Source organism: Naegleria fowleri (assembly GCF_008403515.1).
Source record: "Naegleria fowleri strain ATCC 30894 chromosome Unknown tig19, whole genome shotgun sequence".
In the NCBI taxonomy this organism is placed as follows: domain Eukaryota; phylum Heterolobosea; class Eutetramitea; order Acrasida; family Naegleriidae; genus Naegleria; species Naegleria fowleri.
Window position 1 is genome coordinate 275,687 of NW_025407951.1, and position 27,125 is coordinate 302,811.

The 27,125-nt window shown below is 36.7% G+C and overlaps 14 protein-coding genes across 14 annotated transcripts; 9 read left to right on the plus strand and 5 right to left on the minus strand.

The window, feature by feature from the left end:
- Positions 1 to 497: 497 nt before the first annotated feature.
- FDP41_013489 (uncharacterized protein) lies at positions 498 to 3,752 on the plus strand (the record flags this gene model as incomplete). Its single annotated transcript, XM_044704124.1, has 5 exons — positions 498 to 578; positions 631 to 765; positions 878 to 1,164; positions 1,215 to 1,273; positions 1,426 to 3,752. The coding sequence occupies 5 exons, from the start codon at positions 498 to 500 to the stop codon at positions 3,750 to 3,752; spliced, it is 2,889 nt and encodes a 962-aa protein (XP_044564988.1).
- A 196-nt stretch (positions 3,753 to 3,948) lies between these two features.
- On the plus strand, positions 3,949 to 4,597 carry FDP41_013490 (uncharacterized protein; the record flags this gene model as incomplete). The annotated part of the gene is made up of 2 exons (XM_044704126.1): positions 3,949 to 4,091; positions 4,243 to 4,597. 2 exons carry the CDS (start codon positions 3,949 to 3,951, stop codon positions 4,595 to 4,597), a joined length of 498 nt encoding a protein of 165 aa, XP_044564989.1.
- Positions 4,598 to 4,804: 207 nt separating this feature from the next.
- On the minus strand, positions 4,805 to 5,285 carry FDP41_013491 (uncharacterized protein; the record flags this gene model as incomplete). Its single annotated transcript, XM_044704127.1, has 2 exons — positions 4,805 to 5,015; positions 5,215 to 5,285. 2 exons carry the CDS (start codon positions 5,283 to 5,285, stop codon positions 4,805 to 4,807), a joined length of 282 nt encoding a protein of 93 aa, XP_044564990.1.
- A 251-nt stretch (positions 5,286 to 5,536) lies between these two features.
- FDP41_013492 (uncharacterized protein) lies at positions 5,537 to 10,225 on the plus strand (the record flags this gene model as incomplete). The annotated part of the gene is made up of 1 exon (XM_044704128.1): positions 5,537 to 10,225. One exon carries the CDS (start codon positions 5,537 to 5,539, stop codon positions 10,223 to 10,225), a length of 4,689 nt encoding a protein of 1,562 aa, XP_044564991.1.
- An 882-nt stretch (positions 10,226 to 11,107) lies between these two features.
- FDP41_013493 (uncharacterized protein) lies at positions 11,108 to 11,644 on the plus strand (the record flags this gene model as incomplete). The annotated part of the gene is made up of 1 exon (XM_044704129.1): positions 11,108 to 11,644. The coding sequence occupies one exon, from the start codon at positions 11,108 to 11,110 to the stop codon at positions 11,642 to 11,644; it is 537 nt and encodes a 178-aa protein (XP_044564992.1).
- Positions 11,645 to 11,956: 312 nt separating this feature from the next.
- On the plus strand, positions 11,957 to 12,671 carry FDP41_013494 (uncharacterized protein; the record flags this gene model as incomplete). The annotated part of the gene is made up of 2 exons (XM_044704130.1): positions 11,957 to 12,491; positions 12,586 to 12,671. 2 exons carry the CDS (start codon positions 11,957 to 11,959, stop codon positions 12,669 to 12,671), a joined length of 621 nt encoding a protein of 206 aa, XP_044564993.1.
- A 22-nt stretch (positions 12,672 to 12,693) lies between these two features.
- FDP41_013495 (uncharacterized protein) lies at positions 12,694 to 13,129 on the minus strand (the record flags this gene model as incomplete). Its single annotated transcript, XM_044704131.1, has 2 exons — positions 12,694 to 12,763; positions 12,945 to 13,129. 2 exons carry the CDS (start codon positions 13,127 to 13,129, stop codon positions 12,694 to 12,696), a joined length of 255 nt encoding a protein of 84 aa, XP_044564994.1.
- Positions 13,130 to 13,628: 499 nt separating this feature from the next.
- Positions 13,629 to 14,849, plus strand: FDP41_013496 (uncharacterized protein; the record flags this gene model as incomplete). Its single annotated transcript, XM_044704132.1, has 1 exon — positions 13,629 to 14,849. One exon carries the CDS (start codon positions 13,629 to 13,631, stop codon positions 14,847 to 14,849), a length of 1,221 nt encoding a protein of 406 aa, XP_044564995.1.
- Positions 14,850 to 15,268: 419 nt separating this feature from the next.
- On the minus strand, positions 15,269 to 16,990 carry FDP41_013497 (uncharacterized protein; the record flags this gene model as incomplete). Its single annotated transcript, XM_044704133.1, has 1 exon — positions 15,269 to 16,990. One exon carries the CDS (start codon positions 16,988 to 16,990, stop codon positions 15,269 to 15,271), a length of 1,722 nt encoding a protein of 573 aa, XP_044564996.1.
- Positions 16,991 to 17,259: 269 nt separating this feature from the next.
- Positions 17,260 to 17,826, plus strand: FDP41_013498 (uncharacterized protein; the record flags this gene model as incomplete). Its single annotated transcript, XM_044704134.1, has 1 exon — positions 17,260 to 17,826. One exon carries the CDS (start codon positions 17,260 to 17,262, stop codon positions 17,824 to 17,826), a length of 567 nt encoding a protein of 188 aa, XP_044564997.1.
- A 217-nt stretch (positions 17,827 to 18,043) lies between these two features.
- FDP41_013499 (uncharacterized protein) lies at positions 18,044 to 18,994 on the minus strand (the record flags this gene model as incomplete). Its single annotated transcript, XM_044704135.1, has 1 exon — positions 18,044 to 18,994. One exon carries the CDS (start codon positions 18,992 to 18,994, stop codon positions 18,044 to 18,046), a length of 951 nt encoding a protein of 316 aa, XP_044564998.1.
- A 259-nt stretch (positions 18,995 to 19,253) lies between these two features.
- FDP41_013500 (uncharacterized protein) lies at positions 19,254 to 23,171 on the minus strand (the record flags this gene model as incomplete). The annotated part of the gene is made up of 1 exon (XM_044704138.1): positions 19,254 to 23,171. One exon carries the CDS (start codon positions 23,169 to 23,171, stop codon positions 19,254 to 19,256), a length of 3,918 nt encoding a protein of 1,305 aa, XP_044564999.1.
- A 249-nt stretch (positions 23,172 to 23,420) lies between these two features.
- FDP41_013501 (uncharacterized protein) lies at positions 23,421 to 25,519 on the plus strand (the record flags this gene model as incomplete). Its single annotated transcript, XM_044704139.1, has 5 exons — positions 23,421 to 23,885; positions 23,976 to 24,072; positions 24,145 to 24,879; positions 24,942 to 25,271; positions 25,377 to 25,519. 5 exons carry the CDS (start codon positions 23,421 to 23,423, stop codon positions 25,517 to 25,519), a joined length of 1,770 nt encoding a protein of 589 aa, XP_044565000.1.
- A 186-nt stretch (positions 25,520 to 25,705) lies between these two features.
- FDP41_013502 (uncharacterized protein) lies at positions 25,706 to 27,109 on the plus strand (the record flags this gene model as incomplete). The annotated part of the gene is made up of 2 exons (XM_044704140.1): positions 25,706 to 25,937; positions 26,088 to 27,109. The coding sequence occupies 2 exons, from the start codon at positions 25,706 to 25,708 to the stop codon at positions 27,107 to 27,109; spliced, it is 1,254 nt and encodes a 417-aa protein (XP_044565001.1).
- Between the last annotated feature and the right edge of the window lie 16 nt (positions 27,110 to 27,125).

Sequence of the window (27,125 nt, forward strand, 5' to 3'; positions counted from 1 at the left end):
CTCAACATGTCGATCTCTACGATTCATATTGACACTGGATTCTGTTTGGAAAATGATGCTACTCAACTAGTATCAACACCAATTATTGGAATCGCAAATCAATGACTACTTGCACATGATGCATCCGACCTGTCTAAACCAAAAAACAACTTACAAGAAAGTCCTTGTTCACAATCTTTTGGACTTTAAACTATTACGAAAGAAATATTATGGAACTCTCTGAGAGGTTTCGAACATCCACTGAGAGCAGCTGTTCTCTCTGCATGGCAAGTCAACTCAATCCGCGATTTGTTCATCATCTCAGAAAAATAAATCACAAAAAAAATACCGCTCCTTCCAAAAGAGTAACTGGGCATCGCTCAGCAACTTTGTCATCATCCACAACGCATCATTGAGTCATCATCATCATTGATAGAGTATACAACAACAATTTATCGGATCATCATCACATCATATTTTCTTTTAAACCAATTTTATTTATTTATTAATGATAGAAAATGATGAGCGATAGTTCGGAAAAGAAATCAAAGAAAAAGAAGGACAAGAAAGATAAAGTAAAAACCATTGGAAACAAATATGTGAGTAGTTTTTTGTTATCAGATATATTCTGATCATGATGTTGTTAAATAGAGATTGGGAGAAACCCTCGGTAGGGGTGGTTTTGGTGTTGTCTATAAAGCCTATAACATGGACACCGGTGAATTTGTTGCTGTAAAAAGGATCACTGTTAAGAAATGTTCCAAAGAACAGATTGAAACCATTCATGTATGTACTAGTAGTTGTTGATGAATATTGAATGCCGAATCATCTCATCAATTAATGCAAATGGTTGTTCATGATCATCACTGGTAAATTTGACGAAACGTTGACATCAAAGACCGAAATCAATTTGCTAAAAAAACTAAAGCACAATAGAATAGTTCGCTATATCGATCATATTCCCTCTAAAAGCAAATTATATATTGTGATAGAGTTTGTGGAAACAGGATCCCTTTTAGACATTGTACAGAAATACGGTAACATGAAAGAAAATGTAGTTTGCAAATATGTAGCTCAAGTTTTGGAGGGATTGCAGTATCTTCACTCGGAAGGTGTCATTCACAGAGACATCAAAGGCGCAAACATTTTAACAACAAAAGAAGGTGACATCAAATTGGCAGACTTGTAAGTAATATTATTTGACAAATGCACTTGAAATTACACACTCTAAACAGTGGTGTTGCAGCGACATTGGCTGATGTTGACGACAATCCTGTAGGAACACCGTATTGGAGTAAGTATTGACATGACAATGTTTTACTAAATGTAAAATAGTGGCTCCTGAGATTATTGAAATGAATCCTTCTACACCTGCTTCTGACATTTGGAGTTTGGGAGCAACTGTAATTGAACTTTTAAACGGAGAACCTCCATATTTTTCATTAGATGCCATGCCTGCTTTATATAGAATTGTTCAAGATCCACATCCACCACTTCCTTCAGGTATTTCCAGTGAATGTGAAGACTTTTTGATGGAGTGTTTTAAGAAGCATCCTGGATCAAGAAAAACTGCAGAACAACTGTTACAACATCCATGGATTCTACAAGCCAAAAAGAATGCACAAACACAAAATAAGCCTTCCGCAAATAATGATAAGGAAGGAGAAAAGAAAACCACTCAGTTAAAGAAATATAATGAAGACGAGGAGGAAGACGATTTCGATTTTGGTGAAGATGATGATGGATTGGCATTGAAAATTGGTGACAAGCTAAAATCACCAGTTAAAGATGATCCATTTGGCGATTCTGATGAAGAGGACAAAAATCCATTTTCTAATGTTGTCAATATTAGACCTGAAAATAAGGAAAAATTCTTTCCCAATCAATCTTTCTTCGGAGGGCCGACAACCAAAAAGAATCTGGCTCTTTACAAAGAGGATGATGATGAAGATGGAGTATGGGACGAGGATGAAGAGTGGGACAATGATAAGAATGATAAAGGAGAGGATTTATTTGCTAAAATGCAAAAACTTCAAGGAAGACCAGTTGATGAAATTGGTGACGATGATCCCTTTTTCCAAGACACTTTTGAAGATGCATTTGACGATATGGACAAGAATTCAGATGACGAGCTAATGAAGCCTGAAAAGGATTTTAATGCCTTATTAGAAAGATTCCAACAAGATGGCTTGACAGAGGATCTCTTTGTAGCTCAATGTGAAAAAATAATTCTCTTACTTTCAGAGTTTGCTAGGTTAAAATGCAGAGTGAAATCTCTTGTTCCAATTCCATTTGTGGAATTGATTTCCATGTCTCAACAGTATACTCCCTCGTTTAAAACCATCGAAGCAGCACTGAAACTAATTAATCAATTCATTGCTGATGATGACATTGCTTGGGTACAGGAAAACGTTCATTTTAAGGAAACTCTTTGTTTAGTTGGTATTTTGCCAAACATTATGCAATTTTGTCACAAAAACTATCCATATGCTGTGAGATATCAAGCTGGGTCCTTTATTAGAAGCATTTTTAAAACAAGTCACTTCACTGTGAGAATGTTTATTGGGTGTCAAGGTATAAGAGTTCTTGTAGATCTGTTGGCCCATGACAACGACGCATTAGAATCTGGTCTTGCGTTAGTCTTTGAGACAATTGAAAATATTGAGCAAGTTTTCGACTTGCCACAAGAAGCGATCAAAACTCCTAAGAATGACTTTTGTAGATTATTTGCTAAGAACGGTTTGATGCTTCGTCTTAGCGAAGTACTATTACTTTTGGTACGCAAGTTTACAGCTAGCATGGAAGATAAGACCATTAAGAAATATCTAGATAAGACTATTTCTCTACTTTTACTCTTCTCTAGCATGGACTCCGTTGTTAGAGCACATATTGCAGAAGTTGCCTCCCTAAAACGTATCCTTGAGGCCTTTTCTATTCTAAACATTAATCAAGACGCTCAAAGAAAATTCAAACTTACTATGGCAATAATTACAAAGAACTTGGCTACCTATCCTGTAACATTCGAATCATTCGAGAAGGCAGATGGTATTCCTGTACTTGTAAAGACATTGGCATTGAGAGATGCTGACATTGGGAATCAAATGATCACCGCTCTTCTCCATCTCACTCGATTCAATAAGAAAAGACAAATTATTGCTGTTGAAGCAGGAATCGTTCCAGAAATTCAATACTTGATTTCCAATGACAGCATTTTAAAGACGTTCGCTGTAGATATGCTTTGTGAAATTGTAAGAGTGAATGTACCCAGTGTCAGAAAGGAGTTGAAGGAACACAAAATGTTAGAATTTTATATTAATGTGTTAGGTGTTCAAAACTGGCAGCTCAAGGCCATGGAATCTCTCAGCAAATGGCTAAACGAAGACAAGGAAGGTGTGGAAACAGTTTTAGCCAAACCTGAAAATATCAACAAGCTTGTCGAAATGTTCTGCAGTGCTCCATCTAGATTTGTTTCATCTCCTCTTCTCAGTATAATCTCTACCTCCGTAAAGCTAAGCAAAGCTTTAAGTCAGTCCCATGAATTTATTACCAAAGTTGTAAAGCACGCTTTACTTCAACCTCACTCAGATAAGAAAGTAAGATCGGATCAACTTAAAATAGTACAAAGCTTGTACAAGTGGTGTGACAATCCAAAAGTAATGACAACAGAGCTTTATTCTGTTATTTTCCGTATCAGAGAGACGGAAAGTTCAATTCTTATTAAGGACCTTGCTGATGACTTAATATCAGCGTTTGAGCTTAATCTTAAGGTGTAACCAATAAATATAAAATTACCTCTCAGAGTCAATCAAGTCTTTCTCACATCGGAGTGTCATTATAAACCCATTTTCCAAATATTTGGAAATCCGAAAAAGAAAGTGGGAAATGGAAGTCTGGAAGGGGTTGAAGCAACAAAGCAACGTGTCGATTTTCACCAACAAAACAAAAGTTGTGATTCGAATCGCATAAAAAATGTTGAATTGGTTATGGGGCGGCAGCGAGACAAAAGAAGAGAATCCCTTGGGTGGAGGAGCAACCGAAAAAATCATTTTCGAAGGTGTAACTGTTGAAGAATGTTTGGAGGTTATTTGTGATTGTGAAAAGTACACCGAGTTGTAAGTTTGAATGTTGAAATGTTGAAAGGGTACGAATCATTTGCTGCTCCGATTCCTTCAAATTATGAACTTGTTTGAATTTGGTCAAAATTCTTCATCATCATCGTGATTGCTTAAAATTATTGTCGTCATCCTATTTCCCAAATTAAAGTATTGAAGGATGTGTGGAAGCAAAAACAACCAAAGTATATGAAGATGGATCTTTTGATGTTTTCTGGAAGGCTTCCGTTGGTGGAATTATTAACACTGAATACACTCTAAGATTAAAGAAAGAAGGAAATGATGGTTTCGGATGGGTCGAAACATCCCATGGTCCATTCAAATTAAACCGAGGTAACTGGAAACTAGTGGACCTAGGTAATGGTAACGTTGAAGCCACCTATTCAGTGAATATGGAGCTCAATATTTGGGTTCCCAGCTTGTTGCGAGATTTCTTAATCGGAACAGGCTTGCCTCGCACTTTGAAGGCTTTCAAGAAGAGAATTGAAGAAAGAAAGAAACAATAAATTTCATGAAATTCAAACGGCTTCATTGCTTCAACCATATACATAGAAAGCAAAACTCGACGTGATTGCAACTGAGTGTACATACTCTAGTCGTATTTATTATTGACAAGTGCTGCCTACAGACCTGTATGCAGATCGATCGATGGTGTGTGTGATTTGAGATCCACATTAATTTTACAACATATTTAGAGGGAAAGATGTGGTGATCTATACTCTTTCGCTCTTCATATAAGTGCAACACGATCTTAAATTCTTGTAAACAATGATGAGAGAGGCTAACCAACAGCAGCCCACAGTAATAGCTCCGAAGAGGAACCAGTTCAAAATTTCATCAGGATACACATAGGTCGTTGGCAGTTTGTTACCCATCCAAACTGTCTTGTTGAAATAATATAAAACAATAAAACCTCCCATCAATCTGTTTTAAATTTTGTGTTTTCATAATGTGTGATAGTTCGGTTCATGATGATAATGTTTCATAGTAATAATCGCAACATCGGGTCATGATTTTGTTTGGTATCGATGTGATGGTTGAGCGAGAATGATTCCATAACAGTTTTAAAAAAGTTTTGATGTCGGATGATCAATAGATGAGTTCATAACTTAACAACACGTACAATAAAACAAATAGTGACAAGAAGGATGTGAAAAACACACCCACAGCAGGATGATTGTTGGCAGAGGCCATTTTTTTGATTCTGGTGACATTTGAAGGCAGGTCCATATGTATATTTCCTGATTTGATATTTTGTCCCACATTTAATTTCGTTTGATCGTTTGTCTTCAAACGCAATCCTGTTGGTCTCATCCATTCATTCCATGTTCTCTTCTCACCCATAATAAATTCCATCGAATCCTCCTCTCCATTTCTTCTCTCTCACAATCTTCTCATCAGCTGATCGCGTGTGTTTTGTGAAAAAAATCTAACAACAAAAAATAATGCCTTCCTCACCCTCACAACCACCACTTGCCCGTTCTTCCACAGCCCCGTCGAGGCTTCTTCTCAGTTCTCATCAAAAATTAGGACTGATCGGAAATAATTTAGAAGGTAGTTATTTAGATTCATCCAACATTATGAATAGTGGAATGATTTTGCCATTGAGATTAGACTTGGTTGCTGCTGGACGATCTCGGAGTAATAGTAGAGCCATTGCTCATGAAACAAGTACCATAAATTATGAATTATTTTCTTTAAAGAGAATTATTTCATTATCTACCGGCACTTATCCTATGAATTCCAATGATTATACGATTGATACCTCCCAATGGGAAGAGATTTCAATGAGTCAATCGTATTGGAACAAATATATTATGAAAGAAAAAAAAACAAATGATATTGACTTTGACAAGCAATCATCATCAGGTGATAGTATCGGAAATGGACAAGGGCTAGATATGTCTGTAATTTTGGCGAATACACAAAGCGGAATTGGTGATGAATCGTTTTTTAGTAATGCTCTCAAAACTAATTCAAAAATGTCACCTCGAAGCGGAAGTTCGAAAAAATCACAAGACAGCTCTAGTAATTATTCTTCTCCTGTACTCGGTATTAACAATATTGCTAAACCAGTAACTTTTAAAAACGTAATTTCAGGTGGTACCAACTCCCTGTATAATGTTATTGCCAGTTTGTGCTCGAATAATGTCATTGTATTGAGATTTTTTGGTACTGTCAAATATCTTGATAGAGACGACGAAAAATATAAAATTGTGAAGGGTCATGACGATGATGAAATATCTGAGACTGAAAGTGTTGCGTCCATAGGCTCTACGAGCAATGACATGCAAAATAATGCTCATTTTCGATATGAAGATGAAGATTATTCGAACAACAAATTATGTTCACCAATTGTGAGGTGCTTGAGTTATTTTCATGAAAATGGTATTGAACTAGAAACTATTGCTATGGACGAAACTGCTCGTTGGCTTAGTTGCATTACAGCTGATGCTGACGTGTATATAGTGCCAATTTGTAGATTGTTCTTCCCCTACAATTCTGACAACAGTTATCCTTTCAAAAAGAATCTAGATGGAGATGAAGGAAAAGGTTCCAATCAATATCCATCTCTATTTGATTACACTCTATTTAAGCTGGAATCTCCTTTAGAAGCTTCTCAAGCAACAACAGTGCTAGCAACGGAAGCTTTAAATTTGAACATGATGAAAAATATTGAACTGGTAATCACAAATTCATCTAGTTCAATCAAGAAGCACCAACAAATCCAAAAATATCAACAGAAACATCTGACAGGCTCGCAATCTCTTTTAGACTCAATTGAAAGAACCGTATTAACCACCAATACAAAGGCAAAACGCCAGTATCAACCTGTAAAGCATGGACAAGTGACATGTAGCGCATGGTGGGTCACTTTCTCAAATCATCCATTGAAGAAGTACTACTTAATTTATGGTACAGACAAAGGATTCCTGATATTCCTGAATTTACATACATTGAAGGAGGATGCTGTGATCGGTGGCTTCAAATATGGTATCAAGAGTATCAAAATTGTTTCTGACGGAAAGTCTGTTTCGTTTTCATTGGTGACATGCGGCAAAGGATCACACTACAAACAAATTCTGGAACATTTAGATCTCAGCTTCCAAACATTCAGAAACGTCTGTGACTATTATCAAACACAAAACTCCGTCGTAAACGTGGGTGGAAATAAGGATGTGAAACGAGAAATGCATAATGACTCAGAAGTTTTCAAGCTTAGAAGATTGGAACAATTTAACAACGAAGGTTCTCCCTGCTACATGAACGCCAAGTGGTTTGAAGAAAAACAAGCAAACTTAATTTCATGCCTGAATAAGGAGAAAAATATCTTTTCTCTCTTCGATGTTCAAACCATATCTCAAATCGGAGATCAATCGACAAGAAGTAAGAGAGACGAGGTATATCCTCTTTTCCAATACCATCTTGGTGAGTCTACAAGCATTGTCCATCCAACCAATCGATTGTTATTTTCTGTGCAAAGAGGGGAAGGAAGTGCCTCCAAAAGAGGACTTCTTGGATCCCCTTCTGCAGATGATACAGAGTACCAAGAAAGGCTATTTGTTATAGGTAGATCTCTACTTCTCATGAACAATGGACGTAGACATGGTGGTGTTCTTCAAGAATTTTTGTTACCCACAAATGAAATGGTGAAAGGAATGATGAGTGGATTTTTGTATCGAGACGACTCGTCAAATCAAGGAAAATTTAAATCTGACCACAGCTATGAAATGGAAGGAGTAATCTTTTGGACACAGACAGGAATTTATGAACTTAGACAGAAATACTCTCCTCTCAGAATTTTTGAATACATTATTTCCAACAAACAAAATATTATCAAGGACGGCAATTTGGTGGATCAATTTGGGCAAACCTTTGAGCTGGATCTCTTTTCACTTTACGAGCAGTATGCTGATGAGCGATTTGAACAGGAAGATTATGATTTCGCATTCACATTATACAAACTTTCGAATGTTAGTGAAGTGAAATATGTGAATAGATTATTACAGGCAGAGAGGTCTGAAGAGGCATTTAAATATTTACTATCAGTTTTGGAAAATTCTAGCGGTATTTCGTTAATGAAACGAAAACAACTCTCCAATCTATTGTTTGAATGCTTTATGCAAAAACTAATTTCAACATCAGAGGTTAACACTGATATTTTGAAACAATTTAGACAATATTTATTGACCAATACTGACATTAATCCACAAGCTGTGATTTCTCAACTCGTCCAGTATTGCTGTTGCAATGATATCAAGCTCAATAATGAACAAGAGACATCGTTGATTAATATGGAACTCATTTTAGAAATAGCTCACAAGCACAATTTGATGAAATTTACACTTCAATTTTTAGTTTCTCGAGGATATATTTCAGTACTCTCAGAAAAAGGAGCAATCAAATATCTTTATGACAATGAATATGGTTATTTGACTCAAAGCATTGGCTGTGGTGTGTTGCTACACCACTGCACAGCAAACACTAAAGCCAAGTTTTTATTGGAATATTTAGAGCAAATGCGCACGATCAGACTCAAAACGTTCATGAACGTTGAGACCATCCAACGAGAGTCATCTGATGACTTCTTTAGCATGGATTTTAAATCACAAAAACAACAAGTTAAGCAAGAGGCAACATCTCAGACAGGTAGCTCCTCACTCATCAAACAACAGTTGTTCTTTGAAGACCCACTCGAAGCCATTCAGTACAACTCAAAACTTTTTGATATGATGATTAATCTCCTTCCTCACATCGACGACATTTCCATTCTCACTACAATTTGTAATAGATTTAATCCCGAAGAAAACCCAAACATTTCCAAAGAAACAAGACAAAGTGCATCTAGCTTAGTAAGAGAACCAACATATAGCAGATATTTCCACTATCCATATATCCATCTGGAGCAACATTTGGAGATTTTTATTATAGCAATGTTGTGTCTAGTAAGGTTGAAACGCAAATTGTCAGATGCTTTCGTGGAGAACCAAAACTCTTCGAAATCGAATTATTTAGTAACAAACTTGTCTTCGAATAGCCTCTATACTCATACACAAGAGAAGCTAGAACAGTGTGTGAAATGTTACAACATGTACAGAAAACAATTCATCGTCTCATGCTGCTTGAAATTCAACAATAAGTCGGCCTTAGCGTTAATTTATGAAAAGGATGAGATGTGGATTGACGCACTGTGCTGCAAGCTTGTGCAAATCAAAGAAAATTATACAGAATTTATGAAACATACCAACAACGAAAATAATGCAACATCAATCATGGACAACACTTTGAAATACTACTTTACAATTTTCGACAGATATCTTACCAACAAAACCAATGATCTTGATGAAGAATCAAAACTCAAAATACTTGAAAAATTATTCACCTTCTATCATAACATGCAGTTTCCAACATCCAAACTTGAAGAACACTGTATCAAAAACATACATGTCATAGGGGACATTCTATCAATATTATTACTGTTGCAAAACCATTCAAGTGTGAACTCTCAAGCTCTCAAAAAGAACCTTAAATTTTCGCATCATTTTTATCTTAAAATTACGCAAAGCTACGTGAGAAATGTCAAGAGAAATGAGCGAGATGAAGAAAGATCGATCAGAAATCTCACACAACAAATACTAAGAAATATGGAGAAGGATATTTACAGGAGAAATCATATTACAGTTCCAACCTCTGACATTGCAAAGCTTTCACAGCAAAGCCAAGACGATAGAATTGTTGTTTTTACTTGTGGCGATCATTATACACGATCCAATTTCACTTCTAATATTCTTATCGAATTTAAAAACCGTGTGAATCAACTCGTTTCAGCCATGCCTTCCGATGTGAACAAAAATATATTGAACACAGCCACAGATATCATTATGAAAGATTATCAAAACATGACAGAAGAAAGAAGTCTTTACACAAATCAAGCATGTCCCGTTTGTGTCTATAACTTTTTCTTAAAGAACGAGAAAGCTAAAATACTCAAATTGAAACCACAAACGACACGTATGTTACACCATCAACAACAACAACAACCAAATACCAACACTCCTCCTCCCTTGAGTGATCAAGCATTGCAATTTATGAATTACATCGAAAAGCTTCCAACTTGGTCATTACTGAAATGAAGAAATTTCTCAGAGCATAACCATCAAAACTTCGATGAAGAGTTCAGTGAATGGTTGTCATTGTAGGAACCTCAAGAAAGAGTTTCCAATCTTCTCTCGTGAGGCACTCTACCATGACAACCATTCAACATATGATTTTCAACAACTCGTGAACGGAATGGTAAACATTTTTGATAATCTGCAAATGTTGTGTTTAACTATATTCACTTCACATCTTGATGTTCAAGTAGAAAACAAAACACGTGGATACTGATTTCTACTCGTTGAAATCACAATAACACGAATGATCATTGCTTGAACAAAGAGTAGTAGCACTCACGATGTGTGTTCTCTTTTTTTGATGGCCCAAAATTGAAAAAGTTTAGTTGGTTGGCTACCTCAAACAAGAAGTGAAGTTCTAATTTGGAAATTGCTGACTTTGACCAAATTTGTTGTCCAGTAGAAGGTTCCAACAACACATCCCAAAGAACATGTTCCCCATTGTTCAAGTCTTCAATCCTCCTTGTAGGCTTTTGCAAACTTTATATCATTTACATTTTGTCAGAATGCTATTTGTTCATACATGATATTTGTTGTCGAATATGGTCACCCTCTCGAGAGTATGGAGAATTCAAGACCCTTGAACAAGTGTTTGAAAAGGCTTGTCAGTACTCTTCTTTTACAACCTCTGTTGTTCCGTTTATTAAGGAAACGAGCAAAGGCGGCAACCAAATGGCATGACATTCAAAAAAAAACACTCAACCATCATCATTCAAATAGTCTTGTCACCACCACCACCACCACCACCACCACAATATACTCACAAGCCTTTTCAAACCCTACAAACCTTCAAATTGTTTCATACACTTGATTTGAAAATCAATACATAATAACCGCATCCTCATGAGTCCTAACACCTCCTTCATTGCATCGTCCTCTCCAGAATGGATTTCTTCAGACAACAGCAACAACCACTGCGATATCAACAATAATCACTCCATGAATCAACACATGCACCACCCATCGCTCAAAGATGCTTTGAAGGCTCTGATTACAACATGTGGTATGGAATACACGATTAGACAATTAATGGGATGTGGAACTTCGGAATACTTGAAATATGTCCCAAAACATGAATTAATAGCCTTGTGTTGGTATATGCGTGTCGAGAAGGAACAAATTATTCGAGGCTATCGAATGGAAGGTACACAGATTTTGGTTGAAGCCTTATTGCAAATAGCACCTATTGTTGGATCTTCAGAACAACAACAATTGAGTTTAAGAGAGTTTTTGAGTGCAACCTCTTATCTGTATGATGTGATTAAGGGAAAAGAACAAGTATTTTCTTGCAATCAACAAGAGGAAGAAGATCAATCCTCTCCAGATGATACCAATCAAGAAAGAATTCAGAATAGTTTTTCACCTTCTGAGAATCAATAAGCATCTCTGATCGATCATTAAATTAGTCTATCAAGGCATGGAATGATCATGCACATGTCACACACACTGCGTTCAGTTGTAAACCACCTTATTTGAATAAACGTCACCACAACCTTTACCGCTCATCTCACGTACGTTGCTTGTCTTCACTAAATCCGATTATCAGGAGGATACAAACCGCAGACGTTGGAATTCTGAGGATCTCGAGACTCCTCGCATTTCGGTGGTATTGTCGTGAAACAATAAAAAAATTGAGACAACACTAGAGAGCTTTTCCCTTCTCTCTTTCTGTGTGTAATCTTTAACGTTATCATGTATCTAATCCGACGATATTCGGAATTATTAATAGAGCATCCAGTGAAAACAAAATCGATATCCTGTGGTGTTATCACTTGTTTAGGAGATGCCATTACTCAAAACCTGATTGTGCATAATTCATCATCCAAAAACGATGCAACACAACATTCCCTCATTCGGTCTCTAAAGATGTTTGCCTATGGAACTATTGTCTTGGGACCAATTTTGCACAATTGGTTTCGTATTATGGAACATGCTTTCCCGTTTCAAGCAACCATGACAGCCAAAGAACGAGCTCACACTGTTCTCAAGAGAGTGGTGACTGAAGCTTTTTCATACTCACCTGCAATTATTTCAACGTTTTATCTCGTAAATACGACTGTGGATTATTACATGCCAGATTCTAAAACACCGTCTTATTTTGATGAGTTCCGAAAGAATGGAATGTCCTTGTGGCAAGTGTTAACATTTAAATTTCAAAAAGATTTTCTGGCCTCCTACAGTGTTAGCTTGAAAATGTGGCCTTTTGCTCAAGCTATTAATTATTATTGTAAGTATTGACTTGTTTTCAGGTATACTGTATGTGAACTAGTAATTTCCAAAATTGTCATATTTGTGAATGATGGAATCCATTGATACATTAGTAATACCTCCTATTTATCGAGTTTTATTTGTAAATACAGTAGCACTTGGATGGAATGCTTTTTTGTGTAAGAGACAACAACAATAAATTATTATCATATTTTTTGGAATTATTGATTTGTTGGTTGAGGATGTCGGTAGTGAGCATAAATCTTTGGTACATAAACTGGTCCAATAATTCTACCAATTATTATTATAATTATTAATAATACAATATAATGAAAGAATGTGTTTTGCAAGTTGATTGGAAAATTTCCAATTGTCATCATCACATGGTACCGTCATCAAATTTAGAATAATATTTTGTTCATATTGTTCCGATCATGTGTTCAATATTCCGTCATATTAATCTCTCACTTACTTGATATATCGCAACAAGCCAGCCAAAACCGGATGAGAAATTGTTTCAATAAAAACATCACAAATTCCTCTCACACAACCTTCCAAAAATCGACACAAAAATCCTTCCATGACACTCAAGGTTGTCTGAGCTGCAGGTTGTTGTTCTTTTTGTGGTGCCTTTGCTCCCATATTTCGTTTGAACATTTTTTTCAACTTTTGTTTTAAAAGAAAGAATTCAAACAAAAAGGAACTTCATCAACCACAAACAAGAAAGAACTCTCACCAGGAGATGTGATGAGCTGAGTTTGATGAGATAGAATCCGCCCTAACCAATGTCGAGCCTTATCATCATTCAAAAGGCTCTTTTGGACCTTAACAATTTTGCCAAAAAGTCAGACGAACGGCAACAGGAAATGTTGAATGTGTTGCAGGAACAGCAACGCAAGTCGGATGAGCATCAGAAGGTGTTGTTGAACGTGTTGCGCGAGTTGTTGGAGGAAATTAAAAATAATATACATTAATTCGGTTTTGTTTGTTCATCATTTCGCACGGTTTCACTTGATCGATCTGTTATTCATTTGTCATTACCACATTATACTCGCGTGCAATAGAATAATCTTCAGTCTTTCATGTGGATTAAGGTTCAATCATTTCAAGTTGATCCAAATTCCATCTCCAAAGATATTGGCGCCAACAACAAAAAATGTCAATCTCCACCAACAACACTACAACTTCTTCAGGCTTGATTTCTCACGTCTACTTTTGGGGAGCGATCGGAGTCAAAGATCGTATTCAATCCAACACACCCCACTTGATAGCCACTAGCAGTGAGAAGAAGGCTTCCTCTTCTTCGGGTCTAACCATATCTCCATCACCTCTCTTCCATACAAGAGTCATCCAAGTGAGTGCTGGTGGAAGCTTTTTGCTATTGATGGACGATCGGGGAAAGGTCTATGCCTTGGGAAAGGGTCAGGATTTTCGTCTCGGAATGGGCGATGAGAAGGATCGGCTGAGTACTCCTGTAAAGATTACTTGCATTTCAAACGCAATTTCAATTGCTGCTGGTTATAGGCATGGCTCATGTTTGGTTAGGAATGGAGAATCGAATTCTTCTGTCCTATTGTGGGGAAAATTGAGTCAGAGTTTGAACTTGACAAAACCAACACCATTTCAAGTGCCTTGTGCGAGTGATGACGAGGTGGTTTCCATTCGTGCTGGAAATGGTTACTCGTGTGCTTTGACAAGAAAAGGTCATGCTTTCATGATCGGAAAGAACACGTTCCATAAATGTGGTTTCCAAGAAGAAAATTGTGATTTGAACGAATTCACTCAATTAGTGATTTCGAATGGATCTGAAACAATTTCTGAGTTTAAAGACATTGATTTGGGATATGACTCAACGTTGGCGATTGCATCTAACGGAGATGTCTTCGGATTTGGATCAAATGCATGTTATCAACTCGGGATTGGGAATGTGAGAAACAAGAATGGACACATGCCAACGAAACTTTCTTTTTCTCAACCAATAGAGGCAGTTCAAGTCGCATGTTCTAGAGGCTCGTCACATCATTGTCACGGCATGGTGTTGGACTCGAATGGTTTCATGCATACCTTTGGTTCTGGCTACAAATACAAGCTGGGTACCCATACCACTGATGATCAACCAGTTCCTGTTAAAATTGAATTGGAGAATGGAGTAAAAATCAAGCACTTGGTTCCAGGAGGAATCCATAATTTCGCACAAACGGCTGATAATTCCTTGTTGAGCTTTGGATGTGGAAGTGATGGCAGACTTGGACATCAAGAGTCTGAAAATTATCGATATTTGTACAAGGAGTTAGAACCAAGGAAAATTGAAGTCTTGGGAAACCGTGTCATTATGGCAGACTCTGATTACTACTTTGGGGTGGCTCTTTGTGAATAGAACCTTGTTTTCATAACAATATTATTTTCAATTCATGTGTTTGGGTATGTAATATATGAATCTGCATATTCCAATGTCGATTCAAAATGTACATTTGATAATTTACACAAACAGCTCAACAAGATCAAAGAATTCTGTATTCCAAATGTGAAATGCATAATATTGGAGACCAAATGTGATTTAACTCATAAAAGTGTCAAAGCCAGGCTGAGAATTATGCCCGTTCGTTAGGAATACCTTATTTTGAAAATTCAGATCGATATGAAGAGAGTTTTGACTTGGCAGTAACTTGTCTACTAATAAGGGAAATGTCTGAAAATAAACATCATGATGATGATCATAAGATAGAACTCAGTAGCAATGAACCAATGATGTTCCTTACTGTAAAAACGTCATTTTCACTGATACCTCGTTGTGCATTATTTTCTTTTTTGATTCTTTTTGTTCGATTGATTTTTAGAATTTTGTTTCTGATTGTTTGATTGATTCTTTGAGTCGTTATATTTCTTAGATGGACTATTCCGTGAAGAGTTGTCATTACCGTAATATCTTCGTTGGTCGTCATAACGGCGTTCATAATCATCACCATAATAATAGTCGTTAGGATTGTCCTCATAGTAATATCGATCTCTGTCTGATGAACCAGAATATCTATTGCGAGAATTGATGTTTCCACCTCTACCTCCTCCTCCACTGCTTTCTCTGAAATCATACCTTTTTCGAACATCCAAATTTTCACCATCATCATCACTCTTATCATAAGACTGCTTTCTTTTCTTGTGATATTGTTCTTTGCTCTTTTTTGATTTGCCCTGTGAAGGATACTTGTCTTGTGAGTCGTGAATGTGAATATAGTCATGATCATCTTTGGAGAATTGGTCGAATTTTCTCTTCTTTTCAAATTCCTTATGTTCTTTTAAGCGTGTAAAAACTTTAGATAATTTTTGTTTCTTCTCTTCAAAATTGCTGGCTTCAATTGGATTTCCTCCATATAGGAATTCCTCACTCACAGTTCCAACATCTTTCTCATGAATCTTATTCTGAGGAGTGTCGCCTTTGTATGATTCCAATACTGACGGAGAAGTTTTCTTTTTCGCTTTTTCTGATAACTTTACAGCAAAATTCTTGATGTCTAGAGGCGTCTTTTTTTCATTTCGTTTAGATGATTGGCCAAATACTTCGAATATTCGACGTTCAGGTTTTTTCCTAAATGTATCCCTGTTTTTATCAATTTCTTCAAAATCGAGCTCATAGGGACAATCTGCTAAAATATGTCCAAATCCCAAACAATTGTAACAGGTTTTGTTTGTTTGGTTAGAATTAGAGTTGAGTGTTGATTCTTCCTCTGAGGAACTCTCTTCTACTTGAATATTTAAGTGTTTCAAATATTTTTCATCAAAATTAATCTTTTCAGTAATAAACAACGGATTTGCTTCAATTGTTCCAGAGCATAATGATTTCGTTTTACGTTTTGGCTTTTTTGAATCGTTTTTCACATATTCTTCTTCAAGTAATTTTTGAATTTTTTCCACAACGTGAACTCCAATATTTGAGAAGGTGATCTTAATGTTAGAATTCTCTTCGGAGCTATTTGTTGAACGAATGGAAGGGCGTGAAGGTTTTGGTTTTTTCTTGCTTCCCTTCTCGAGTTTCAATTTTTCCAACTCTCCAGGCGTTTCTTTAGAGTTAACTGCAGAGTTGGTCATTTGTAATAAATTAACTAAATCAGTAGTTGATGTTGGCTGCTCCGTTTGTAATTTCATTGATTGGAGAGATGGTTCTTGAGAATTTGTCATTTCAATAGTTTCATCGGGTATTATGCTTGGCGTAGGAATTCTTCTTGTTGCAAGAATAGGGCTTGTGTTTTCTTGATGGTTTTCTTTGGATACATTTTCGTTACTTTTATCCACTAATTGGTGATCGTTCGGATCGTCACTAGCTTCTAAATCAATAACTTTTTGCTCTCGTTCAAGAGATAATTCTATCACGCTCGAATCCATACGATTCTCAATATTTTCTGTAATTTCATTGTCCTTGTTGAAATTATTTCGGTTTGAAGGGGTTGTCGGAGTTTGTGAGTCATCATTCACGATAATAACCTCCACAACACTGTCGGTAGGAGGTTGTGCAGTTCGTGGCATTTTTTTCTGTCTTTCCTTTGACAACACACCTTCATGATTTTGACATCCAATTACTTTAGCATGTTTCGTATTGAAAACGTGTTACAAAACTAAACGAACTTTATTGATCCAGAAGACAGAATTTTCTGAGGTCAAAAGGGTGATTTTCTTTGTGTCCTCAGAAAAAGACTACTTTTTGGCTCGCGTTGTAAAAAATATTATTTGGTTGACCAATATTTTTTGAAAATTTTGTTGAAAAAAAATACGCCAAAAACCCACATCATTTCATCATGGCTAAACAAACTACTCAAGTCAGCAATACTGGAGCCAAGAACCAAATCCATCACTACGAAATCATTGCTAGAAAGCTTCCAGGAAGCTCTGATGAGAGACCACCACTCTTCAGAATGCAAATCTTTGCTCCAAACAAGGTCATTGCTAGATCTCGTTTCTGGTATTTCATGAGCAGAATCAATAAGTTGAAGAAGGCCAACGGTGAAATTGTTTCCTTGAAGGAAGTTAAGGAAGCTCAACCAGGTACTGTCAAGAACTTTGGTGTTTGGATCAGATACAACAGCAGATCTAACATTAGAAACATGTACAAGGAATACCGTGATACATCTGTCTCTGGTGCTGTCAAGCAAATGTACGACGAGATGGCTTCCAGACACATGGCCAGATTCTTCTCTATCCACGTCAGAAAGGCTGAACTCATCCAAGAGCCAAAGAGAGCTCACATTCAAACCTTCTCCGATCCAGAGGTTAAGTTCCCACCTATCTGGAAGAAGAAGAAGATTGAAAAGCAAAACAAGACCAGATTCACTGCTGCCAAGCCAAAGTTGATCCTTACTGCATAAATAAAACAACAATAAATTTCATAAATTAATTCAAAAGCATCCTTCATGTTCTATCTCGGAGAAAAAAGATTTCAACAGGTTCAAGCAAAAGTTGAACTTGGTGTTTATATGTTATAATCCCCTTTTCAAAATGTTACGAAATTAAGAGTGACACACAGTGGTTTAACTCGAGCCAAAATTTGCCAGCGAGTTTATTGATGAACATCAACAATAGTACTCAAACAAGGACCCACAGTAAATCATTCTCTTTCAGATTAAAATCTTTCAAAAACATATTGTCTAAATCCAGTTGAATTCTGGAATTAAATCGATCCGTGCATTGAACTCTAATTCTTGAAAATGGTTCTTCTCGCTTTTTCCAAATTGATGACGAGCTTGTTGTTAAGGTCGTTGAGGGTTGAGAAGAAGTTTGGTGTTTGTTGAGATGACTCTGTAAATTTGAATTCACAATTTCACACTTATCATTCCACCTTTTCAATGTGACTTGTTGCACCAACTCCAACGATTCAGGATATTTCTCCATTCTTATTAATGTACTGTACAATTCTTTCCCATTATTAGAATTTATATATTTCACCATGAGTGTGAGTGGACGTGTCGAAGAAGAAGAAGAGACTGAATTGACATGATTGGATTGTGTGCAAGAACTTGACTTGCCTCGATTATTATTAGTGTCTTGATGGTGTTGTTGAGAAGAGAAAGAAGAAGAAGAGGGATGAGTCTTCATCGTCGTCGTCGTCTTCGTCACATTCGTTGATGATATTGCTTGTTGTTGCTGTTTCCGTGAAGTAGTAGTAGTCATATTATTCATCGGTATTTGAGGAATTAAGAAAGTATCTTCTTCATGACATGAAATGGGTACATGGGAAGAATCCATCGCTGCTGTTTGCTTGTTGTTCAATTCTTCCGAGGCAGATGTATCGAACGTGGATGTCTGTGCAGTTGCTGCTTTCTGTAAATTTGATTTTGACGTTGTGTTTGACAATGACACCAATGCTGTTGTTGTGTTTTCTTCTTCCGTATTGAGTGTTGGAAATAATGAGGAAAGATCATCTTCATCCACCAAGTGGTGGTGGTGTTGATGATGATGAAATGATGACGGTGTCATCAATGGCTGAGTAGGAGAAGGATGTGATGATAATGGCGGCTGATGATGAGGATTGTTCATTGAAATTCGAGGGAGGCGTGATGAGAAACGAGAGAGGAGTATACTGATGGAACTGATCGGTTTCAACCGAAGATAGGGGGAAGGAGATTCTGAAGAAAGGATCTGTTTTTTTGTCGGAAAGGTTGTTGGCCTGTTTTGTGTGAAAAGGATGGAGGAGGTGGTGATGACAAAAAACGATTTTTTTGATTGCTGACAACCATGGCTGATCGTAGCTCCGTAACAACAACAGGAACACTCAGCTCGTTGATCAATCATTTAATTAGAGAACCAAAATCTTAATAAGGGCATTCTGCTTTCTTCTCACCTTTCTCAACAAGTCCCGTGTACGATCATTGGGACTCAACGTTACGAGAATTCCACTCGCCATTAAAACTTCTTCATCACTATAATGTATTTCATTCTCAATCACATCACCAATAGCTTCAAGAATAGTCATTGTTTGTGAGAACATTTCCATCTCATCATGGAAAATGCAAGTTGAAACATTTGAGGCAATTTGAACAAGATACACTGAACGAAGTGGCTCTTTCACATCCTTCAAATAATCAACGACACGTTTTACGCAATTTTCAATAACGGAATCTTTGCTCTTCCAATTAGTGGCACTGGAAATTAAAGAAACATATGGAATTCGATTCTCTACAAAGGGACTCTTCTTACAGAGTTCAATCCATGGCAAGACGAGTTTGTTTTGAATATCTTTTAAAGTGTCAGGATGAATCGCATCAAATTTGCTAGCCAGACGATGAGCAATGGAATGTGCCAAATGTTGCACACGCTGAGAGACAGGTCTATCCCACACGGGAGTGGTTGCATTGTAGGTTTCACGATCCAATACTTGGAATTGTTCCTCTGTCATTAAAGGTGTAATAATCTTCTCAAATAGTATTTGACAAATATCTCCTGGATTGTTACCATCAAGTTCATTGAGCAACACATCGATGGCAGTGTTGGAAATGTCGTGTTTTTGAGCCATATTGAAAGTTAATGCAGCAGAAATGATATAATTTTGAAACACATCAAATGGATGGAACGTTGGTGTAATGGCAGAGACATCAAATGCTGAAACTGCATTGGATGTGAGAGCCCATACTTTGGTCTGAATGGCTGCATCTGTGTGGTTGAGAGCATTCAAATTGAGAGTGAAGAGATCACGGGCAACTTGTAAATTGTTTGATCTGGAATAGGATACTTGATGAGTCACAACTTCAGAATACTTGTGAGAGAGGGCATCTTGGAAGATCTTTTTGAATGTATTGAATAAATCTTGTGTTTGGCAATATTTTGTTGCCTTGAGTGCTGTTTCTACGAGTTTCACTTGTACATCCTTGTGAAGATTTTTCTCCCATAAATAAATCAATAAATTCGAAATAGAGTCCATGATTGGATGTTTCACAGGATATTCAATATAATTCTTCAATAGAGAAATGAATAATTTTTGAATGGAAATTGAAAAGTTCTTTGGAGCTTGTTGTGAAGAAGACTGTGACAGTGAGTCGAATTTTTCTTTCAACATGACACAGTATTTCTGTATGAACGGTTGTGCATTCATGAATGTAGATATTCTATAAAGAGATGAAGAATAATAGAGAACGTTTTCTGAGCTGATGTTTTCAAGAATCCAATCAAAATATTGTGTTGGGTCTTGTGAATAGACTCTTACTAATTCTGCCAGGCAGCGCGCAGCATTGTCTTCAAGATTGGATATTTCTGTCTCGTCCTCATTAGTTTGTTCATATTTGTCTCTTTTCAAGATGTGATCTTGCAGGAATTGAGAAAAATCGTCCATCTCATCTTGTTCAACGCATAAGTGTCGTAACATTTTGATTGTTTTCTTCACTAGAGAAATCTGAGAAAGATAGTGTCGATGGTAAATGTTTTCAATTTCTGATGTTTTCACCACCTTTCTTAATAGATCCTTAAATGTGCTTAACAATCGATGTGTGACTTCCCTTGTTGAATATTCATAAAGTCTTAAGCCATTCAGTACAATTGGATGGAATGTAATGCAAGATTCAGAGAAAACAGTCATTACCGTCTGTGAAGAAAATGGTGTTAAATTTTCAAATTCTTCTACACTCATGGCGTGATCTCTAAGGTATTGGTAAAGGAAATTGGTCTCAAAGTGAGTGTTTCTTCCTAACAAGGCTCTCTGAATGGCGCTGATACTTATTAATCTGCTGTCCACGTTAAGCAAGTGTTGAACTTTGGAGGTGATTGTTGAAGGGCTAGGATCGAGCTTGAAAATGTAAATATCTATCAAATCCTCCAACCTATGAAAGTGCGAAATGTTTTTCACACATTCATGGAACCATTCATCGAAAAATGTGGAGAATGCCTTCTTTACGTGTTCTTGTTTCTTTAGAGAAACCACGTTGGTTATAAAGGAGCTAAATGCTTCGACGTCACCAGACGTTGTGATCTGATTCTTGACTGACGGTAAAATGACATTCCATAAAGTTTTGTGAATTTCTGGTTTTAAGAGGGTACTAAAGATAACGGTTGCATCTTTAAATATTGATTTCAAAAAGCTGCTCTCTACGACTGGTTTCACAACCTCAATATCATACGCCAATTGGTTGACGAGGGTTGAGTAAAATCTTTGCACACTTCCAGCAAGATTCGGTTTTCTTGTTACACTATTTTCAAAAATTGAGATGAAATTCTGGATGCATTCTTTGTCTCTAAATGCTTGAACTACTAATTGATTGAGAACGTTGGAATAATTCATAACAAAAAGTAGATTTTGACATGTATCATCATCATTCTTGAGTCTCGTCTCCAACCATTCGAGTGTTTCCTTCACCTTCACGCCAGAGTACAAGGCGCAAAACAGTAAATCTTGAATGACCTGTGATCTTTCTGCAGGTTGTGGACTGGAAGTGACAGATTTGAATTGTTTGTACAATGTCTCATCATTTAGATCATAAAAATACTTCCAATGCACTGATTCTTCACTTGCATTTTGAAAGGTTTGAGTTTTTCTAATTTCGTACATCTTTTTCGAGACTTGACTCGAAATTTCAGGAGGATAATTGGCGAGATACTCTGGAGGAGTTTTTTCATTCTCACAATTCGCGTAAATCCAATAAGCAAGCTTTTCTTTGGATAATCCATTTGAGAACATCTTTTCAAATACAAGTCGTCGTTTTCGAAATTGCTTATTGGAATTCACTTCAAAGAAATCGGCAATGAATGATTGGGCATGTTGAGAGGGCTCAAATTTGAAGTGTTCAATAATAGAACAGCCAATTCTTGCAATCTGATTGGCTGTCATCCTATTCCACTTGTTGCAATGTAACACTGGTGGATTCGTAAACAATGGAATGCATCTTACAAAAGTTTCTGTAAATGATGGAAGTTTGTAAAAAGTAGGTTCTTGCAAGTAAGAAGAGCCATCCAAAGGTGGAAGCTGTTCTTGTACACTTGGCTCAATCAAATACTCATTCACAATGTTCCATGCCTCCTCAGAACGATACTTGATCAATTGAGAGAATAGGAATGAATGAGTGCCAAGAAGACTGCTCGCTCGTTTGGTTCTCAAATTCTTAGGAGAAGCATTCACGACCTCATCCAAATAGCCTCTCAATAGCTTGACCACTACATTGGGATGTTTTCTCACCAATACACTAGTTTGCACTCTCATGGGTTGCAATTCTTTGAGTAAATCTTGATCCGGAGTGAAGGATGGAAGATGAGCTAACAAATGAACACATTCTCGTGGTTGAACCCGATTCATTAATTTCTTTACAAGTCTTACAATAAGACCTTTACAATTCTTACGAATACACCTCTCGATATTCAATCTTGTACGTTCATTCATTTCCATAAATTTCTCTTCATGATCAAACAAATCCAATATTTCATTTTCATCCAATATCGTATGAATATGAGAGGCGATCAACTTGGAAAGAGTAGCACAGGGAGAGAGCAGCAACTTGATCAGCAAGTCTTTATGGATACCATACGCAATGCTCAACCATACACCCAATCGTTGATGTCTAATTTTTGGTGTTTTGTTGGCGTCTAATAATTCACGAGCAACCAAAGACAAAAGATCCCGATCTCCTGCAAAATCTGTCTCGATCAGTTTCTTATTGTTGATGTAAAGAAAGACATTCGCAGAGTACGGAAGAGAGCTCTCAATTTTTGAGACCCACTGTTGTGCGTTCATCATGTGTAAAGACGACAAATTTTTGTGGAAGTATGATTTTAATCTTTGATTACAAAGTACCGAAAATGACATGTCTTTACAAAAACTTGGTGTGCATCAGTTTACAAAACATCATTTTCCTTATACCTTCGCTTGATCCAGTCAATTCCCAGACGGACTGATAATCTCTAGTGTCAATCATAATATGTCGCGAGTGTTTGTTGGCCATGTTATATTTTAATTCCGCAAACATCATCAACAACACCTAAAAAAATGAAAGTTTGCGAACAACAAATTGACTTGCTCGAAACATCCGAGAGTTTTATTCTTCGAGGTAAAGAAGCCTCTCTTCAAATCAATCGCTCAAACAACAAGTTGAGCTTGATCAATTCAAAGGATGTACAGTCCGTAGACGTTAAACCTTTACATCGGGTGAGTGCTGTTTTAGGTTCTATTCAATTGTTGGCTGGTCGTTACTTGGTTGTGGCAAAAGAGAGTGTACCTGTGGCCAAGATTGATAAAATCCATACCATCTATTGTGTTTCCGAGGTGAAGATCATTCCATATTATCAAAAACCAGTGGCTCCTCAGCACGCTGTTGACGAGAGCAAGTATTTGGAACTCCTCACTACAATTTTGAATGACGGAACTTTTTACTTTTCATACACCTATGATGCCACCATTTCAACTCAAAATTGGTTCCAACAGGCACCATCAATGAATTATGTTGGAGAAAAGGTAAGTACTCGTTTGTTCAATCAGCTTCTATTGAAATTAAATTTAATGGATATGATGATCTAATTAAATTTCAACGATGATGGATAACAGTCCGATGAACACTTCTTGTGGAATGGATATTTGGCATCGGATTTTACAAGACAAGGAGAAGTTGCTCAGGGCTGGTTTGTGCCACTTATTCGTGGATGTAAGTTGTACTACAGTTCATTCAGAAAATGTTTTACGAGTGAGAATTAAATTTTCCGATTTTAATTAACAGTCGTAGAAACAAAGGAGGCCAAGGTTGGCGATAGCACCTTCAGTCTAACTCTCATATCGAGAAAGGGTTGCAAGAGAGTTGGAACAAGATACAACATCAGAGGTGCTGACATGCTTGGAAACGTTGCAAACTTTGTTGAGACTGAACAGATTGTTGAATATGGCAACCACTTTATTTCATACATTCAAGTCCGTGGTAGTATTCCATTGATTTGGTCCCAAAAAGCCAATATCCAATACAAGCCACCTTTTGTGATGAAGAAAGAAGCTTCAGGAAAACCATTCGAAAAGCATTTCGACCATATTTTGGATCGTTACTCCAATATTGTAATGGTTAATTTAGTTAATCAAAAAGGATCTGAAAAGAAATTGGCTGATGAATATCGTAATCTCTGTAATGATTACACCAAGAAAGACAAGATTAAGTATATTGCATTTGATTTCCACCACAAATGTAAATCAATGAATTATAGTGCTATCTCTGAATTGACAGACCAAGTTGAACCACTCATGAAGGAGCACCAATATTTCCATATGAACACTACTGACGGTAAAATTTTGAAATACCAAACAGGTATCATTCGTTCCAACTGTATTGACTGCTTGGATAGAACCAACGTTTGCCAGAGTGTTTTTGCTAAAATTATGTTAACTGAGCAATTACATACTTTGAAATTGTTACCAAACGAACAGAAAGTTACTGACTACAAGGCATTGAACCATACCTTCCAAAACAGTAAGTATTACTCCAATGATCTTTGACAGCATGTTCACAAACACCTGAATTGAAAATTATAGTTTGGGCTGATAATGGAGATAGGATTAGTCTTATTTATGCAGGAACCGGTGCTATTAAGGCTGATTTCACCAGAACTGGTACAAGAACATGGTCTGGATTGCTGAATGATGGTGTGAATTCTATTACCAGATACTACTTGAACAATTTCAAGGACGGAATTAAGCAAGATTCTGTCAATTTGCTTTTAGGAAAGTACATTGTCAAGCCTTCAGGAAAATCTCCATTCGAGCAAGAAAACCAATCCAATGTTTTCTTCTCAGTTTTGAAATATGGATTTTTCGTTTCATTGTTCATGCTTGCTGCCAGCGCTTCCAAAGTACCATCATCGGGTATGTAACGTTTAAATAGAATCTCAAAAACACATATTTCTATTATTCACACACAACTATCTTTTGGAATGTTCACTTTTCGTCGTGATTATCCTCTACCCTTAGAAAGTTTAACCACTGGTTTACTCTCTGTCATTTTCTATCTTGCTATTACTGTTGCCATTTATTTCCTCTTGGTATTGAATGGTAGAAAGATTGTAAATAATCCTTGTCTTGTGGATGACGAAGAAGACCACAAGCACAAATAACAAGCTCAAGAACACACAAATCTGTGTGTTATCTACTTGACACAATGCACAACAAGACCAATTTAAATCATTATTTATTGCCTCATTATAAAACTCTTGTATTTCTTCGGAATCTAGATCTTGTTGATGTGTGAAATCCGAGTGTGTGTTGATCGGAAGGTTCCTCCCAAATCAACAATCAAAAAAATGGTCAAACAACCATTAGCCAGCAGCTCCTCATCGTCATCCACCAACTGGTGTTTGCGATTATTGGCATTTGGCTCTCTTCTTGTCACCTTGTCCGTTGTGTACATGGCGACCTACATGGTCTTCTCACCATTATCCTGTCATTGGTCAACATCAAAATCTGCCACTTCTCGAAGAATTGCTTTGATTGCTGATCCTCAAATGGAAGGCGACACTAAAGTGTATCATCAAGGTATGTGGATTACTTGTATGGGCAAAAGGATCCCCCTCAATTTCCATTCAAATCTTCTGTGTCCATTCATAATATTATATCTTGTTTGATCCACCCATAATGATCATCACACCCAATTTAAAATTCCTCTTCACCCTCCAATATTACCAGGTCAATACGGTCTTTTAAATAATTATTTCAATGATTATTATTTTACATTAATTTTTCAGAATGTTCATTACTTTCTTCAACCCGATACCATTTACATGCTTGGTGATTTATTTTCCTCACAATATGTCTCTAATGAGGAATTTGATATTCGAGTGGAAAGATATAACAGAAATTTCTCAGGACTATTCAAATGGCTCAATCGATTGTTGCAATTGAGGAGTGGAGATTTGAAGGAAGAAGAATATTTACAAAAAAATGTTCGATCAGAAAACTCTTTACGGAACTTACCTTTTCCTTATTTGGTAAATTTAACAGGAAACCATGACATTGGTTATGGTATTGAGGCGTCATTCTTTAGAGTTCAGAGATTTATTGCTGCATTTGGTGTTCAAAATAGAAAAGATGTTATTCTAGAAAATGGTAAAAAGAAGGTCCTTGCTGTCACTTTAAATTCAATGGTTTTGGATGGAGGTGAAGATAAGGCAGAATTCAAAGCGGCTTGGGAAATGGTGGAACAAGTTCGTAAAATGAAGCAAGAAATGAAAGAAGATTTGGAAGTGCTACTCTTTATTCATGTTCCACTTCACAAACCAAAAGGAGCATGTGTGGATAGACCTTACATTCGATGGTCTGACGGAGACGATAGATTACCGATTGAACAAAACATGTTATCTCCAAGAGTTTCACAACTACTTTTGGATCAACTCAAACCAAAATATATTTTCAATGGTCATGATCACTTTGGATGCAAATACCAACACAAAGAAGGAACGATGGAAATTACTGTAAAATCAATTCAAGGTGATTTTGCAGGAAATGTTGGTTTATTTGAAGTTGAAAGTAAGAATGGTCAATTTGAGTACAAGTATAAGGATTGTGAGTATTATCCAACTAAGGTGGTGGTGGGCTTTTTGGGAGGAGTTGCTTTGTGGATTGTTTTTGTCATTCTTGTCATTGTGTTGAGAATTGTCAGGTTTGTGCTGTGTTGTGAATTCGTGCCAAGAAAAGAGAAGAGGGACTAAAATCAATTAAAAAACT